Genomic DNA, 17,944 nt, shown 5'->3' on the forward strand with positions numbered 1-17,944 from the left:
AGGACAATAGAAGCAATTAAACCAATTTTCAAAATCCTCCATCTCTTGAATTAAAATGATAATAATTTAATCATTTCAAAGCACAGCCACAAAACCACAAAATCAGACTTTAACACCTCTTTTTACTTTAAGATCATTCTGAGGTTAAATACAGATTCAAATTAAAATGTAACCCCCTTTGCAATCGTTAACATTTTCATAAGCAGCTGTAATTTGATTACACTTTTTTTCTCAGTAACTGTAACTGATTGCAGTTATATTTCTTTTGTATTTAAATTACGTAACACCATTACATGTAACTAGTTACTCCCCAACACTGCTATCAGTCAAATAAACAGTTAGTCCCGCCCCTAAACTCACATTACTGGTTGGCCCAATATTGATGCGTCCAGCTGTTCAAACACGTTGTAAAGTTTTAATAGTGCTATATGGTGATGCATTGTACAAACTACTAAAATATTATATAGTTGTCTCTGCATATTAAGTGAAAATGCCATGAATTGGCTTTAAATCTGATCTTGGCCTCTTGGCGCAGATGGGGACAATCATCATACGTGATTCAGTTCAGTGCTGGAAATGAAAGGAACGTGTGAATCTCTTCATTGCTGAGAGTGGCTGTCAGCACAAGATGGCTAGATGAGAATGAGAATATATCAGCTCGGTGTGACTGCAGTTCATTGAGGGCGACACAGTTCATTCCTAGCATGATTCGCACAAGTGTTGCCATGGTTTTCTGTCTTTCAGCACTCACTGCCTGTGCTATTACAGTCTTTATTATAAAGCTCCATATTTCTTCTGTATTCCCTCTTGCCGCTCATTTTGTCCTTCTTTCATTTGACTCAGGTCGACCTACTTAGCAAGAAGAACCTGTACCCTTGTCTTTCTGACTATTATTCTCATTATTAGATTCATCTTTTTCTAAATCCCCTTCTCCAATCCTCCTCTTTTTTTCTTTCATTTCATATCCGCCTTTGGATATATTCACACGCATAAACATGGTCACAGGCATGAAGGCGCAGTTTTAATGTTTTAATGTGTTCCCTGTCACAGGTCATTATCTCAAGTCATTTCAAGTTCATTTTGATGCGGACATGACCAAGAATAGTGAATCAGTTTGACCAACTTTCACCATATTTTTGAGCAGTTTCTAACAAAATAGATGTGAATTAATGCATTGATTAGCCAGTTACAGTTAAGTGGAGGCACTTTTTTATCTATATTTTGTCCATTTTCATCTAAAACTTTGTCTGTTGGTGTCTAAATTTGTTTTATTGAGTTTTACTGAATTTTTGATTTTCTGTTTTTATTCCAAAAGCTTAAACTTTTTAGTTTAATATAAATTGTGGTTAAAGAAATACTCCACCTAAAAATGAAAAGTAATTTACTTTCAAAATATGCAAAATACAGCAAAAGTAGTAATATTGTGAAATGTTTTTACTATTTAAAATAACTGCTTTCTATTTAAATATATTTTAAAAGATATATTTAATGTAACACATATATATATATATATATATATATATATATATATATATATATATATATATATATATATATATATATTATGTTACATTATATACTATACCATTCAAAAGCTTGGAATCAGTATAATTTTTGTTTTCAAGAAATTATAGAAATTAATACTTCTACAGTTCTTCTGAAATGCTAAAACACATTTTTTGAATATATATATATACTGACCAAAATTAAAATTGCAACACTTTTGTTTTTGCCCCCATTTTTCATGAGCTGAACTCAAAGATCTAAGACTTTCTCTATGTACACAAAAGGCCTATTTCTCTTAAATATTGTTCACAAATCTGTCTAAATCTGTGTTAGTGAGCACATCTCCTTTGCCGAGATAATCCATCCACCTCACAGGCGTGGCATATCAAGATGCTGATTAAACAGCATGATTATTGCACAGGTGTGCCTGGCCACAATAAAAGGCCACTCTAAAATGTGCAGTTTTACAGTATGGGGGGGTCCGGGGGGGGTCCGAAAACCAATCAGTATCTGGTGTGACCACCATTTGCCTCACGCAGTGCAACACATCTCCTTCGCATAGAGTTGATCAGGTTGTTGATTGTGGCCTGTGGAATGTTGGTCCACTTCTCTTCAATGGCTGTGCGAAGTTGCTGGATAGGAAGTGGAACACGCTGTCGTATACGCTGATCCAGAGCATCCCAAACATGCTCAATGGGTGACATGTCCGGTGAGTATGCTGGCCAAATATATATATATATATATATATATATATATATATATATATTTACACTCGTATTAACACTCTTCTGCAGCTCTCAGATTGACAGATGCAACCATGCCTTCTGTGCACTTTGAACTGGCTTATATTTTGTATATTTAAATATTTAGAAACAAGTGTAAAGAATTTTGAATTATTGTGTGTAAACAATGACAGCCGTGTTTGCAGTTGTGCTTTCTTGTGTTTAAAATGTGTTTAGAGTTTTGCAAAAAGAGTACATGAGATCTGCAGACAGTGTCTAAACTGCCTAAACTTGTTTAAGGTTTTGCAGAAAGAGTGATTTGACAAATTGGTTTAGGCTATTGAGAATTTGGTTTAGAGTATGAGTGTTTTAGCAAATGTGAAAAACTGTATTTAGCAAGGATGCTTTACACTGATCAAAAGATGATGATGATAAAGACATTTATAATGTTACAAAATATTTCTATTTCAGATATATGTTGTTCTTCTGAACTTTCTATTCATCAAAGAAGCCTGAAAAAAATCTACTCAGCTGTTTTCAACATAATAATAATACAGTTTTTCACAATTGCGAAAACACTAAACCTCATTCTCTAAACCAAATTCCCAATAGCCTAAACCAATTTGTAAAATAAATCACTCTTTCTGCAAAACCTAAAAACAAGTTTAGGCAGGTTAGACAATGTTTGCAGATCTCATGCACTCTTCTTGCAAAACTCTAAACACATTCTCACTCACTAAGACACAATTTGCTCTGTAATAAACTTATGATGCAAAACCCTAAACACAAGAAAGCAAAAGTTAAGCACAACTGCAACACGGCTGTCATTGTTTACATACAATAATTCAAAATTCTTCACACTTGTTTTGACATATTTAAACATACAAAATATAAGCCAGTTGAAAGTGCACTGAAGGCACGGGTGCATCTGTCAATCTGAGAGGTACAGAAGAGTATGAATACGAGTGTGGGGAAAAAAAAAAAAAATATATATATATATATATATATATATGATATACTGTAAGATGATATTACTGTACAGTATATAGTAATCACACCTAAGAAAGAAATTATACCTAAGTGAATATATCACAAAAAAGTACAATGTATGAGTGGAAAAGGGTTTGAAGCAATTGTTTGATTTTGCCACAAGAGTCAGGGGTTCAGTGAATTTACTTTGAACATTTGGATTTGTGTTTAAGGTTTTGAGAAAAGAAACACTGTAATAATAATAATAATAAATGTTTTTCAAGCAGCGAATCAGAATATTAGAATGATTTTAGAAGGATCGTGTGACTGGAGTAATGATGCTAAAAATTCAGCTTTGAAATTGCAGGAATAAATTATATTTTAAAATATATTCAAAGAGAAAACAGTTATTTTAAATACTAAAAATATTTCAAAATCTTACTGTTTTTGCTGTGTTTTGGATAAATCCAGGCATGATGAGCAGTAGAGACCTCTTTAAAAAAATAAATAAATAAAAATAAAAATCTTACTGTTCAAAAACTTTTGACTGCCAGTGTATAATTCTTTTTTCAAGAAAAGTTTTTTGGAAAATATTAGTATTTCACCTAAACCCACATATAACAGTTAGCCTGAAGTGATGCCGTTAGTTAAAACAGTTTTAAATGTTAGTATTTTTCTTACACCTGTTGTTTCACTTTGGAGGATTCATCAACTGGGGATGTGTTATCATTTCATCATGTCATGTGAATGAAAACTCAACAAATATATACATCTGTTGTATACTATACTAGTCTTTCTCTAGCCAAACCGACTTTGCATTTTCTTAGTAAATTTATCTTTCTGTGAAACTATTGATACACAGATTGAAATGTGACAAATTTGTTAATATATTTTATTTGTTAAAATAAAACACTACACACAATTCACACATCTACACACACAAGTAGCAGAATTTAAATTTAAAACTTTACAATAATTTAACAAAACCCGGTTTTGGTACCGTATGGCACACACATGGTCCATGCAGTCGGATTCTGTTTGAACCACTTACACACTGCTGTGCTCAATCTTAAACACTTCTAACAGTTATACCTTTTTAATGATACAGTCTGGGTTTGTTTTTGTTTTTTCCGTTTTTTACAGTTTTTCTCAATTGCTTAAACACATTTCTTGAAATTATGCCTCACTTTTGCGAAACTCTAAACACAAATCTGTAACTTCTAACTCAATTCCCAGAAGTTACTATATTCAGGTCAAACTGAAGCTCTCCACTCAAAACAACTCAATCTTGCTGAAAAAAACAAACTTTGCTCTCAGACATGACACACAAACTCTCAAAAACACACACTACAACACAGTTTTACACACTGATGAGATCAATTCAAAACAATGCTACGAAAACAGATAATAAACAGGTAATAAGTGTTGCTTGGAAAAAAGAAAATTCACATGATGAACACAACAAATGTATGCATTTGCAAGTGTTTTAATCCTTAATTTATTGTACTGTAGAGTACAGCACAAAACAGCAAACAACAACAAAAATAATTATTTTTAGCATCCTGTCTTTGGTCTGGGACAGGCCAAAGAACCTCCTTAACATCACAGACTAAATTGGCCCTGGACAGGCAGCGGGGGCAAAATCCTCTTGCATGCCTGATCCAACCCTGGCATGCATCAACTAAAATATATGAGACTGCTTGTTTTCTTGCCCTTGCCCTTCCTATTTCTCTTCCATGTTGTTGTCGTCATCCTCCTTCTTCTTCTCCTCCTCTTCCTCTTTCACCTCCTACTCTTCGTCTTCGAAATTACACATTACTGTATGCGGGATATTGATTGAAAAAGACCGGATAGGATTCACAGTTACATTTTTACTAGTGATCTGACAAAAAAATATCAAGATAAAAAAATAGAATAAAATAAAAATGCATTACAAAGTCATTGTGAAATAGAAAAGAAAAAGAAATGGGCAAAGGCGGAAATATAAATTAGAAAGTCCGCTGTCAGAAATTGTAACTCTTGTATTGTCCTCTGTCTATATATGCTTTCCAATTGAAGGTTCATGGGATGTTGAGATGTACCTTTGAGCTGTTTCAGAGAACTACTTTATCATTGGTTAATCTGTAGTCTCAACATTAGTGAAAGTCAATATTCACTTGAACAATTCATGGCAGATTTACAAAAAGTCTAATAGAAATGTTTAGAATATGCTTGCTTGAGTTTATGACAACTAGATAAAAACATGTAGCATTTAAGACATATTCAATGAGCTAATAACTTGATGTTTTGAGGGGTAAGACTATACACTGTAAAAAAAACAATTTGTTGAGTCAACATAAAATAATTTGTAACCTGGCTGCCTTAAAATTTTAAGTTCAGTCAACTCAAAAAAAGTTTATTCAACCTGAAATGTTAAATTATACTAAGTGACAACTTAGATATTTGAGTTGAATCAACTTAAAATTTTAAGGCAGCTGGGTTACTTACCCATCTGTTAAGTTTAGCAAACACAAATATCTATGATGATACTTAGTACAACTTAACATTTCCAAGTGAATAAACTTTTTAGTTGACTGAACTTAAAATTTTAAGGCAGCAGGGTAACAAATTATTTTAAGCTGACTCAACAAATTGTTTTTTATTTTTTACAGTGTAGCACAGAGAACTATATACATGTAATACATTTTGAGCAACATGACAGTAGGAAGTGATAATGACAAATCAGTTGCATTAACGTACCAAAGCAAATGCAACTTGTTCAAAAAAATTAGAAACATTTTATGATGTGCAGAAGTGATTTGATGATGTGGAGGTTGAACAAGTAGTTTTGAGAATTTCATTTCTGATCTGAGAAATGCACCAAACTGTAAACTGACTTTGGCCCTTTTATCGCCATCAAAGGTTCTGATTGGTGTGTGATAAATTTTGACTCCTAGTGTTTTCACTTGGGTAATTGTGTGCTAATTGAGCTCAAACTTTGCAGACTTGAGTAAACAATATTGAATGCTAGTGCTTTCTAAATGACCACATGATGTAAGCACTGAGAAATGTAGGGATTTGTGTGTAGAGTATTGCAGTAACAGTTCACCAAATCTGACTCATGTGTTCAGGGAAATGGGTGTGCTTTTTGAAAAATGGCATTATGGTTTTGAAATTCTAGTTCAAAAGACTAGTTATAGTGTTTTAGCAATCCAGAAAAACTGTAAAAAAATACAACACACGAGACAAGTACTGAAGTATTTATTTCTCACCACATTGTAAAATCCTTCAGTACGTTATTGCAATTAGGCTGCATTTTGCACTGAAAATCAGAACATATTCTGAAAGTCGACTTCCAAAACAAAGATTCACATATAATGTACTCACCCCCTTGTCATCCAGGATGTTCATGTCCTTCTTTCTTCAGTCGTAAAGAAATTACGTTTTTTGAGGAAAACATTTCTGCATTTTTTCTCCATATAGTAGACTGATATGGTGCCCCGATTTTGAACTTGAACTTGAAAAGGCAGTTTAAATGAGGCTTCAAATGATCCCAAATGCGGTTGTAAACGATCCCAGCCGAGAAAGAATGGTCTTATCTAGTGAAACGAATGGTTATTTTCATTACAAAAAAATACAATTTAAATACTTTTTAATCTCAAACACTCATCTTGCCTTTCTCTCCATGAACTGTGTATTCTGATTCAAGTTAGGGTATGCTGGAAATCTCTAATCATATTTTCTCCCTCAAAAATCATTTCAAAATCATCCTACATCACTGCAGAAGTTCCGACCCAGTCTTCGCAACGTGAACATGCAAAGAAGATCAAACACCCTTAACAAAAAAGGTAAAACATCAATATAGGGCGATTTTGAAGTTGAAAGAACATGAGATGGGAGTTTTTTAATATACCCTAACTGTCATGAACCGGAACAAAAACAGTCCAAGCAGAGTAAGACAAGACGAGCGTTTGGCGTTAAAAAGTATATAAATTGTATTATTATTATTAAAATAACCGATCGTAACGCTAGGTAAGACCGTTCTTTCTCAGCTGGGATCATTTACATCTGCATTTAGGATCGTTTGAAGCCACATTAAACTGCATTTTGAAAGTTTAAAATCAGGGCACCATATCAGTCCATTATATGGAGAAAAATGCTGAAATATTTTTCTCAAAAAAAACATAATTTCTTTACGGCTGAAGAAAGAAAGACATGAACATCTTGGATGAAAAGGGGGTGAGTACATTATATGTAAATTGTTGTTTTGGAAGTGGAGTTCTCCTTTAATACAATATAGAACGTAAACTTTTGTGGAGACACCTTAGCATCATCTCTTTGTGTAGCTGGATATGGCCACTTCATCCCCATTATAGGCAATGTCGTTCCTCACAAGACTGCAAGGGAAGAATCTTTTCGAATGGCAACTCCATCCTTGCTCAGACTCGGCTTCTGTTAGGTCACACAGGCCTCCTCCATAGCTTTAATGAGGGGTATAACATAGGGTCGGCAATCATAAACCTTTCAATGCCATGCGGAAAGGGAAAAAGGAAAGGAAGGGAGAATGTTGTGGAAGGTACTGGAATAATGGAAGCAGTTTCTCGTTGCATTAGTCCAATACCTAGTCTGTCCAATACTTAGTCTGTCTATAAATGTGAGTATATGGTCTGTGTTGTAAGGACCTATTTTGGCACACTGTTCTGTGTGATTGCAGCATGTAGTGATGTTACCACCACACTGGCCTGGGACTAACACTGTCTTTCATTTTTTTGAAGACAAAAATTCACCTGTTGCCTTTTTATAGTGCTTACACCTTGATTGTTGAGTTTACAGTTAAGCACCTAAGTGTCTGCACACCTGATGGCCGTGTAGTATTTTGGAAAGCAGTGCCTTAAAATGGCAAAGAAGTGACATCATGTTAGATTTCTATGTTAATGTAGAGAAGTGTGTTTAGTGTCTTGCAATACAATATGCGTAGTGTCTTGCAAAAAGTGTGAGGCTGAGAATGTGCTTATAGATTTGGGCTGAGGTTTTGCTCCTTGGGTGTCAGATTTCACTAATTATGTGTTATTTTTTATTTTATTGTGTAAGCAATTGTAAGAAACTGTAAAAGAACATTGTATGTGTTCATAGAGATCTATGTTCAAGTCCTTAAAAAGGTCCTATTATGCTCTTTTACAAAGACTTGATTTTGTTTTCTAGGGTGTACTAGAACATGCTCTCATGCTTGGTGGTTCAAAAAACACATTATTTTTCACATAATTCACACTATTACAATACCTTACTCCCCAGCCTGCTACAAATGGCTCAGTTAGTTTCAGGTTTGATGAAGGGCCCCCTTTCTGAAAAATGAAATGTGTTGTGATTGGTTAGCTGTCCCAGTGCGTAGTGATTGGCGAACAGCTTAGACAGTGTTTCGGTACTGCCACACCCTTTGCCAAAGCAGCAAGTTCCGTGTACAACTGTTAGCGCAAGCTAGATTTAAGTGATTCTTACGTTTTAAATATGGATATTTTCCTTACAGAAACGTATCGATTCGCTACAAGACAATGATAGCGGTCACTCTATACTCAATGCTTGTGTTTACATCAGCTGAACCTCCGCATGTGTTTCGACCACTGATCTATATAATGATAATAATAATCTCTATTATAGATCAGTGGTTTTGACCCTCTATACTGCACACATGTATGGTGCGGCTCTGACACGGCCACCGGAGCAGATCGCGGGCACTCTAGTCAATGCTTGTGTTTATACCCGCATACCCTCGTTGAAGCATCCCAGAAGTGGCTTTCGGCGCTGCATCGCTAAAGTTAGGCTAATCCCCCACCTCGACCCAACCATTAGAATTTCAGTAGGTGGGATTTATTTTTATGATATTCTAATGGGCCGCGTTGTGACATCATAACATCCCGAAAACAAACGCTGTAGTCCAAAGGACAAAGGACCAAAGTTCGCTGTAGTTCTTAAAAAAGCCATTTTTAAAAAACAAAATATCTCCCTTTGGAGTGGACTTTGAGATTTGTAACTTTGTAGATCTTTTTTTATGCCCAAACTGTAAAAAAATACAAAAAAAATGTAAACACATTTACGACCAAAAAATGTACGTTTTAAAGTACAAAACTGTAATTTACAAAAACCAAAAAATTTGAATGTAAACCAGTAAATTCAACAACGCACACTGCTATTAAAATCTGTTTTGTAACTTTAACATACTGACATCCACCATAATTATGCAGGTGGTTAAAGAGAAAGCCACATGAAGAATCAAAGCTCATCACAAGTAGCTTGGCCACAAGTAAAAGTATATACTAGTATATAAAAGGTGCACAGAGTCATTCACGTAAACACAAAACACCATCATGGTAACACACAACACTTAAATAATGCAATAAACATTCATTAAACAACAGAAGATGTAACATAAGGCCCAAATGTACATAACTGTTAACAAAAACTATTAAAAAAAACATGATTATTTAAACAAAATACTTTCAAATGTGTAATGTCACACAGGGAATTCTGGGAATATCAGTTTACAGTTTTCAACAGTAAATTATACATTGATTTTTTTTCTTTTTTTACTTCTAAAAACTGTACAGTTAACAGTATTTTGCTGTAAAATTATGAAATTACAGTTTTTCCCTGTATTTAGTACAGGAACTTACTGTTAACCTGTTTTTTCCTGTAGTGTTTTTACAAAAAATATTATAATATTTAAATTTTTCAGTGCACCTGGCCCAGTCCATTCTTGAGTCAGGGTTATTCTAAAATAAATAAATAAGTAACCAAGTAATTAACTTGGTCTATTACAGTTTTTCTCAATTGCTTAAATACATTTCTTGAAATTATGCCTCGCTTTTGCGAAACTCTAAACACAAATCCGTAACTTCTAACTCAATTCTCCGAACTTACTATATTCAGGTCAAAATGAAGCTCTCCACTCAAAACAACTCAATCTTGCTGAAAAAAACAAACTTTTCTCTTAGACATGACACACAAACCCTCAAAAACACACACACTACAACACAGTTTTACACACTGATGAGATCAATTGAAAACAATACTACGAAAACTGGTAATAACTGTTGCTTGGAAAAAAAAAATGATGAACACAACAAATGTATGCATTTGCAAGTGTTTTAATCCTTAATTTATTGTACTGTAGAGTACAGCACAAAACAGCAAACAACAACAAAAATAATTATTCTACCCCAGCATCCATGTCTTTGGTCTGGGACAGGCCAAACAACCTCCTCAACATCACACTCTAATTGGTTATAACCCTGGCACGCATCAGCTAAAATATAGAAGACTGCTTGTTTTCTTGCCCTTGCCCTTCCTATTTCTCTTCCATGTTGTTGTCGTCGTCCTCCTCCTTCTTCTCCTCCTCTTCCTCTTTCACCTCCTATTCTTTGTCTTCGAAATTGCATATTACTGTATGCGGGATATTGATTGAAAAAGACCAGATAGGATACACAGTTACACTTTTACTAGTGGTCTGACAAAAAAAAAAATCAAAAAAAAAAAGAAATAAAATATAAATACATTACAAAGTCATTGTGAAATAGAAAAGAGAAATATGGGCAAAGGCCGAAATATAAATTAGAAAGTCCAGAATTTGTAACTCTTGTGTTGTCCTCTGTCTATATATGCTTCCCAACTGAAGGTTCATGAGATGTTGAGATGTACCTTTGAGCTATTACAGAGAACTGCTTTATCATCGGTTGATCTGTAGTCTCTACATTAGTGAAAGTCAGTATTCACTTGAACAATTCATGGCAAATTTACAAAAAGTCTAATAGAAATGTGTAGAATATGCTTGACAGCTAGATCAAAAATGTAGCATTTACTGCAAAGACATATACAATGAGCTAATGACTTGATGTTTTGAGGGGAAAGACTATAGCAACATGAAAACCGCAGACAAATCAGTTGCATAATCAGCTGCATGAATATACCAAAGCAAACGCAACTTGTTAAAAAAAAAAATTGCACAATGTGCACAAGTGACTAGATGATGTGGAGGTTGAACAAGTAGTTTTGAGAATTTCATTTCTGATCTGAGAAATGCACCAAACTAAGCTGACTTTGGCACTTTTATCTCCATCGAAGGTTCTGATTGGTGTGTGATAGATTTTGACTCCTAGTGTTTCCACTTGGGTAATTGTGTGCTAATTGAGCTCAAACTTTGCAGACTCGAGTGAACAATATTGAATGCTAGTGCTTTCTAAATGATCACATGGTGTAAGCACTGAGAAATGTAGGGATTTGTGTGTAGAGTTTTGCAGTAACAGTTCACCAAATCTGACTCATGTGTTAAAGCAGGGGAATAGTGTTTATAGTTCAGGGAAATGGGTGTGCTTTTTGAAAAATGGCATTATGGTTTTGAAATTTTAGTTCAAAAGACTAATTATAGTGTTTTAGCAATTGAGAAAAACTGTAAAACTAAAACTAAAATTAAAAACTACATTGATTTAAATAAATAAATAAACATTTAAAGTTAAAATTAAAACTGATATAAAAATAATTTTATATTCTAAATATGAACAGAAGAATACTAAAATAACACTGCTATGAGTGCAGTGAATTTGTTCAAGCAGACTGAAAAGCTTCTCATATGACCTCTGACCAGAAGTCAGATAAATGAACTGGGATTATATTGATTTTAACAGGGCTTGTCTGTAAATGTGCTGATTTCCAACTGCTCCACCTTCAAAACAACCTCCTCCCTCTTGTCATGTCCCTCCCTTTCACTCCCTCTCTCTTTTTCTCACACCCTTCCTTGTCAGACAAACATTTTTAAGAGTGAACATGATGTCTGTGGCTTAAACAGGACAGTCTGTCTCTTATGAAGTCTACGTTGACAGCATCATCCGATAACAACAACAGTTCACCCAACAACAGTGGAATATACAGAACAACAATCTACAATAACAGGTAAGGAACAATACTTTTTTATATTTGCACAACAAATTTGACACATTTCAATCTGTGTAGCTAGTAGTTTCACAGGCAGATGAATTAACTAGAAAAATACTAGTGAAATAAGTCGGTTTGGCTTGAGAAAGACTACTATAGTATACAACAGATGTACTCTATATATTTTTGTTGGGTTTTCCATTACACGCATACAACCTATACGCACTTGTAAACATTTGAGGCATCATACGTGGGGAATTGACCCTGTACGGTGTTGTTTGTTATATTGACGCGTACAAGTTACTGCCCTTTATGACAGCAACGTGAACATGATAAAAGGTCATTGAGGGCTCAATATACCTGCAGATGGAGCTATATTTAGCTGTACAAACAACTCTCTTCACTCAAGATAACAACATCATTCAGTACACCAAGGTCAAAAAATATTTATGTCTCTAAATGAGTCATAAATTGACTTATTTCCTCATAAAAAATATATATATATATATAAAACAAAAACACTAGAAAGCAGTGCAGGATACCTGAAACATAATTTATGAATGATAAAACTGCTAATTTGGTATCAGGAATGAAACTGTGTTTCATACAGAATGCTAACAAATGTAATTTATCAATATCCATCAGATCCTTTTTTAGCTTTGGAGCTCATCAATCACACTTTGTTTACCGTTTATCAATCACAGAAAATGCTAACAGATCTGGAGGGTGTTTTTCTCTAATCTAACTCTTTTTCCTTGCACTGTCATACCAACTTCTTCCCCACTCCTCTTTCTTTCTCCCAACCACATCAGTAAAATCCATTTTGCAAATGATTCTTTACAGCCACAGGGACGGGAATGAAGTGCTATTTTTAGCACTGACCAAGGGAGGAGAGAGAGTGAGGCGCACGGGAGAGGGCGAGCAAGCAAACAGGCAAGAGAGAAAGAGAGAGGGAGGGAGGGAGACGGGGGAGAAAATCATTATTTTTTTGTGTGTGTACCAGCAGTTGGAGGCTCTGAGCTGAGGCAGGGAGTGGAGGCAGCAGCAGGGAAGAGGAGACGAGACAAGAGGAGTGGAGGAAGAAGAGACACACAGCAAAGCCAGGCAGCCGGAGAGACCCCGCTCAGGTGGGACACGACACACACCGCTGGCCTAAATAGAAAGCAGAACGATGATTACATCATACTTCAGGGTTTTCATATATAACACAATTCCAATGTTATTTTCAGAATAGTTTGGGATCTATTTTAGGCTGTGATTCATGAGGATTAAGGTCAGAGATTCTTTGAATTTCATCAGTTGTTGTCAGAAACGGTCATCCGTGCCAGATGTCTGTCGTAATGGGTGCTTTGATCTTGACGTATACTGTTTTTTCCCTTCGTAGATTGGCATCTGAGTATCGAGGGCTGGGAAATCCAAACAGGTTTAGGCGGTGAGCATTAGTTGAATATAGGGAAGGGTGGGAATCCGTGCTGGGTTGTTTACATTGGTCTGCCACAATAAAGGGGGTGTTCAGATGATTTGGGCTTGGGGCGGTGGGGCGGTAGGGGTGTGGGGAGGAGCTGTTCCACGGTGTGTGTGTGCCTGTGTGTTTATGTGTGTGCCTGTGTATGTGCTTTCCAATTGCTATGAAATCTGAGCACAGCCTGGGATGTGATGGGAAGAGGCGTTGCCATGGAGACTAGGCTGCACGTATTCCTGTAACCAATCCCTCCCATTATATACATTGATTTTTGGCATTTACTGTACAGAGCATCAGTAAGGGATGATCAGGCAGGTAATAACAACTTCAAAAATGATGCTGTTTAATTATGAATGGAGCAATAATGTGGGTCATTAATGCCAAAGCCAACAAAAGATGCATTAGAGGTCTGTGAGTTAAAGTATGTGTATGCTGGTGAATCAGACATGTCTGTAAGAATGACTGGTAGCACTACATAATAAAGCTTATTTGTTATTAGTTAACTAATTAACGAGCTGACAATAAACAATATTTTAAAAGCATTTTTTAATTTTACATAATGTAAATTTTCAACATTAACTAATACATTATTAAAAAAAAATATATATATACATATATATATATATTCAATGGACCCTAGTTATTATGAACATAACTATTAACAGTGTTAATAATGTTTGAAAAAAATACAGTTAAAAATGTATTGCTCATTGTTAGTTAACGCATTAACTAGTGTTAACTAATGGGTAAAGTGTAACTGAATGATTTTTTATGCTTGTTGTGAATTGCAAATACATGTTGTTATGGTTTGCTGGAGAGAACTGTATTGTTTAGAGGTTGTGTTTTCCTAGATCAGGAGACTTGGATGGAGTTTCAGTAATCTTTCGTTTACTGACTTGAATTGTCTAAAATGCCTAAAGAGAAATAGAAACAGTAATAAGAGGATAGATAATAATAATTCATATCATAGACCAGAACATTTGATCCTAGACAAATGTGGTGAGGAATATTTGAGTTAACATAGTGGTAAGCATCAAAGACATAAATAATAAGTAAGAGTAAATTATAATAATTACAAATGTTGTATAAAATTATATCATATTTATAAAAATAATTAAAATATTGTATATTTTGAAAATATATTTTAATAAATTGCATCTGTTGTTTTTGTCAGCAGTATTGTATATCAGTGAGGGTGGTGTATTTGTTGCATTTTATTTGTGATTTTAATGGAACAGTTTGTAGAGAGATGAGAAATTGTTTGTGACTCGATATGTGGAGGCAGCGCTCCACGCCGAACATTGCCACTTTATGTGTATGCTGCCTATGACTGGTTTTGAGGAAAGAATAACACTTAGTGTAACAAACTTTAGTGTTTTTAACAAGTGAATTGATTATTTTAGAGGGCTGAGCTAAAAAAGACAATTTTTTTCTGTTTCTAAGGAGAAAAGTCTGATAATCAAGAGACTTAACGTGAAGTCACATTTACCCTTCAGTGAATTTTTTCAGTGTCATTTCAACAGGAATCTATGCAATCTGAGGGCAGATTTCTTGGGTTTTTCTGGCTGTGAAATTTCATTAATTTGACCCCACTTTTAAGACAGATCTATATTTTACTCTCCATTTAATTTCATTGCTTACGTTGAAACAATTGAGATATTAAAATGATCAGTAACACTAATACATTAATCAAAATCAAAGGTTGAATCGAAAGTTATCATTTAATGGACTTGAGCTAATATGAACTAACAATTGACATTTTTTCTAATGTTAACAAGTAAAAATACTTTAAAAAAATGTGTTGCTCACTCTATAGTTAATGTTTACTAACAGAATCTTATTGTAATGAAATCTTGAATATGATTTATCTACATAATCACATACTATTTTCCCCTTTTACAGTCATGCGTCCCAGGTCCAGACTCCTGGCTAAACGTGGCCTTCCCACCATCAGGGAGGGCTATGAGGAGCTGGTGCAGGACCTGAACCAGACCAACAGCCAGCACACCACCACACAGGACTACTTCCTCTCCATCTGCCATCTGGCCCGGCCCACCTTCCCTCTGCATGAGCCCGACTGTGACATCCTCTCCATTGGCCCTTTGGATTCCCCAAAGCCCTGCCTACGACTACACCGCCTGCGCCATCTGCAGCCTCCGCAGCCTCACACCTCCACAAGCAGTGACCAGACAGATGAACAAGCCCATAAAGAGACTGCCAGATCTCCTACGTCAGAACCGCTGCAGGCCCAGGCTGCCCCAGAGGAGGACAACGGATGCAGAGGTGATATCCCAGGCTCCGCAGATCCGCTGGAGTACCTCTACAGCCACAGAGGTGCGCTACCACTCTCCACCAGAAGGGGCAGCATTCCCCCGCGCCGGCCACGCAGCGACACCTTCCCGTGCTGTTCCTCTGCACCTGACACAAAGCGAAAAAGCAGCTGCCCAGAGCTCTGTCTGCCTGAGACGGTCCCTGTGGCAACAGTCCTGCAGAGGTCGCCGGTGAGCAGGAAGAAGCTGGATGATGGCAACCTGGCCGCACGCACCGGCATTTCCAACAAGCTCGATGGTGCCCCTGGTGGTTGGAGGGGAAAGAGCAGTCGTTGCATGGACAAACAGACCATAGTGTCTCACTGGATCTCAGAGTGCCGCAGCGCGTGGAAGGAAGCCCGCATTCGTGCTTGCATGCTGCCCGCCATTGCCGAGAAGTAATCTACGCCTGCGAAAATCTCTTTCCGGTGAGGTTGAATATCACGTAGAGTAACGTGGATTATTGTGGAATTATGACTTTGCACTTCAGGTTTATATGCATATACATTTTTGATGTATTTTTAAACTTGTGACCCTATAGATGGTGACGTGTCAATACCACACCATAGTGTAGAGTTACAATGAATGTCAATGATGACTGAGTCAGTCCAGTAATGTCCAGTCGTGATCAATAATTGCATTGATTGTTGGATGCCTTTAACATTGTTTGGTGAGATTAAAAAAAAAAAGTATCATTAAAATTGCAGTTCTAATATATGAAACTCAATGTAGTTCAAATGATAAACGGTACAGCAATGTATAATATTCACAGATAAGATTCTCACTGTGTCCACAACTATATTTGGCTGGGAAGACCCAGGTTTTAGCAAATTTGCATATTAGGCAGCTACTGGTATGCAGAATGAATATGCCATGCTTCCTTGAAACATTAAAAAACTATTGACAGGATTTCCAAGATTTTTGGGGGAAACAGGTTTAGCAAACAATCCGACTAGGATTAGGAGTTCCACCACGGATATATTCAGAGATATTATGCTGTTTCTATATAAGTAAGTGCTTCTTCGTTCACTTTAATAGATTGGTATTTCGCAACAAAATGGCTACGAAAGCAAGCTATAATAATTCACTGCCACCTTCTGACAACAAAGACAAAATGAGTCATGTTGAAAACGGCTATCATGTTTGTTTTCAGGCCCTTGTTTTGCAGTTTTAAAAAAATGGGACATGGTGTAACAGCTTGCAAGCACAAATATCAGCTTTAGAGTGAACTGGATAGTCCGGTTGGAGGATAAATGATTAAATGTCCTGTTAGAAATCACCTTTGTTCAACAACAAACCATACAATAAAAAATCTGACCTACATCATTTTGATATTTACAACTATGGCAAAAGGCCAATGTAGAACTGCACTGTTATCATGTTAGACTGTTTGTACACACCCAGAAAGTCCTGTTTTCTCTGCTTTGATTTGGTGTTTCAGTATTTTGAAATTGTCTTACTGTTAAAAGATTAATCAGTACGGTTGCATGTGAATTTGTAAATTATTTTGTATTAATGTATAAGAAATTTCTTTAAATTATTATTATGGATGTAATGATTTGAGAGAAACTGTATATTACTATATGAGAGAAGAAAATCTGTTGTTTGTACATTTTCAGCAACCTTGTACTTTTTTTTTTCCACTTTTTTAAATTAATAAAATGTCTGTGTTTTATGTATGGGTTCTGTGTGGGTTTTTTCACCATTCCATCAAGTAGATTAAAAATTACAACGAGTCTTCTGAGACAATTAATTAGTAAAAACCTGTTAACCTGATGACTTTTAGAATCTATTATTAGATATATTTAAATCAATTTTATTGATCAACAGAAAAAGCTATTGAACATTATGGTTTAGCATAATGCCCTCTACAGGTCCAACTACTGTATTCACATGAAAATTCTTTATGGTGATAAGAAGCTTCAGTTTAGGTATGATTTATTTGAAATAATATTCATATATTCAACATTCAGTACATATTGTTTAAATATTCTTTAAATAAAAGCAGCAACACAGATCACTAACAGTTTCAGTTCTGTTAGTTTATTAAATCATAGTTTATATTTAGAATATTT

The 17,944-nt window shown here is 35.5% G+C and overlaps 1 protein-coding gene across 1 annotated transcript; it reads left to right on the top strand.

Annotated features, from left to right (window-relative positions):
- Positions 1-8,478: 8,478 nt before the first annotated feature.
- Positions 8,479-17,544, top strand: si:dkeyp-72g9.4 (uncharacterized). Its single transcript, XM_051093689.1, is given in 4 exon segments — positions 8,479-8,497; positions 12,013-12,054; positions 12,057-12,116; positions 15,463-17,544. Coding segments are annotated over 4 exon segments (930 nt in total). The 3' UTR covers positions 16,272-17,544.
- Positions 17,545-17,944: the final 400 nt, after the last annotated feature.

Source organism: Labeo rohita, chromosome 21 (assembly GCF_022985175.1).
Source record: "Labeo rohita strain BAU-BD-2019 chromosome 21, IGBB_LRoh.1.0, whole genome shotgun sequence".
In the NCBI taxonomy this organism is placed as follows: domain Eukaryota; kingdom Metazoa; phylum Chordata; class Actinopteri; order Cypriniformes; family Cyprinidae; genus Labeo; species Labeo rohita.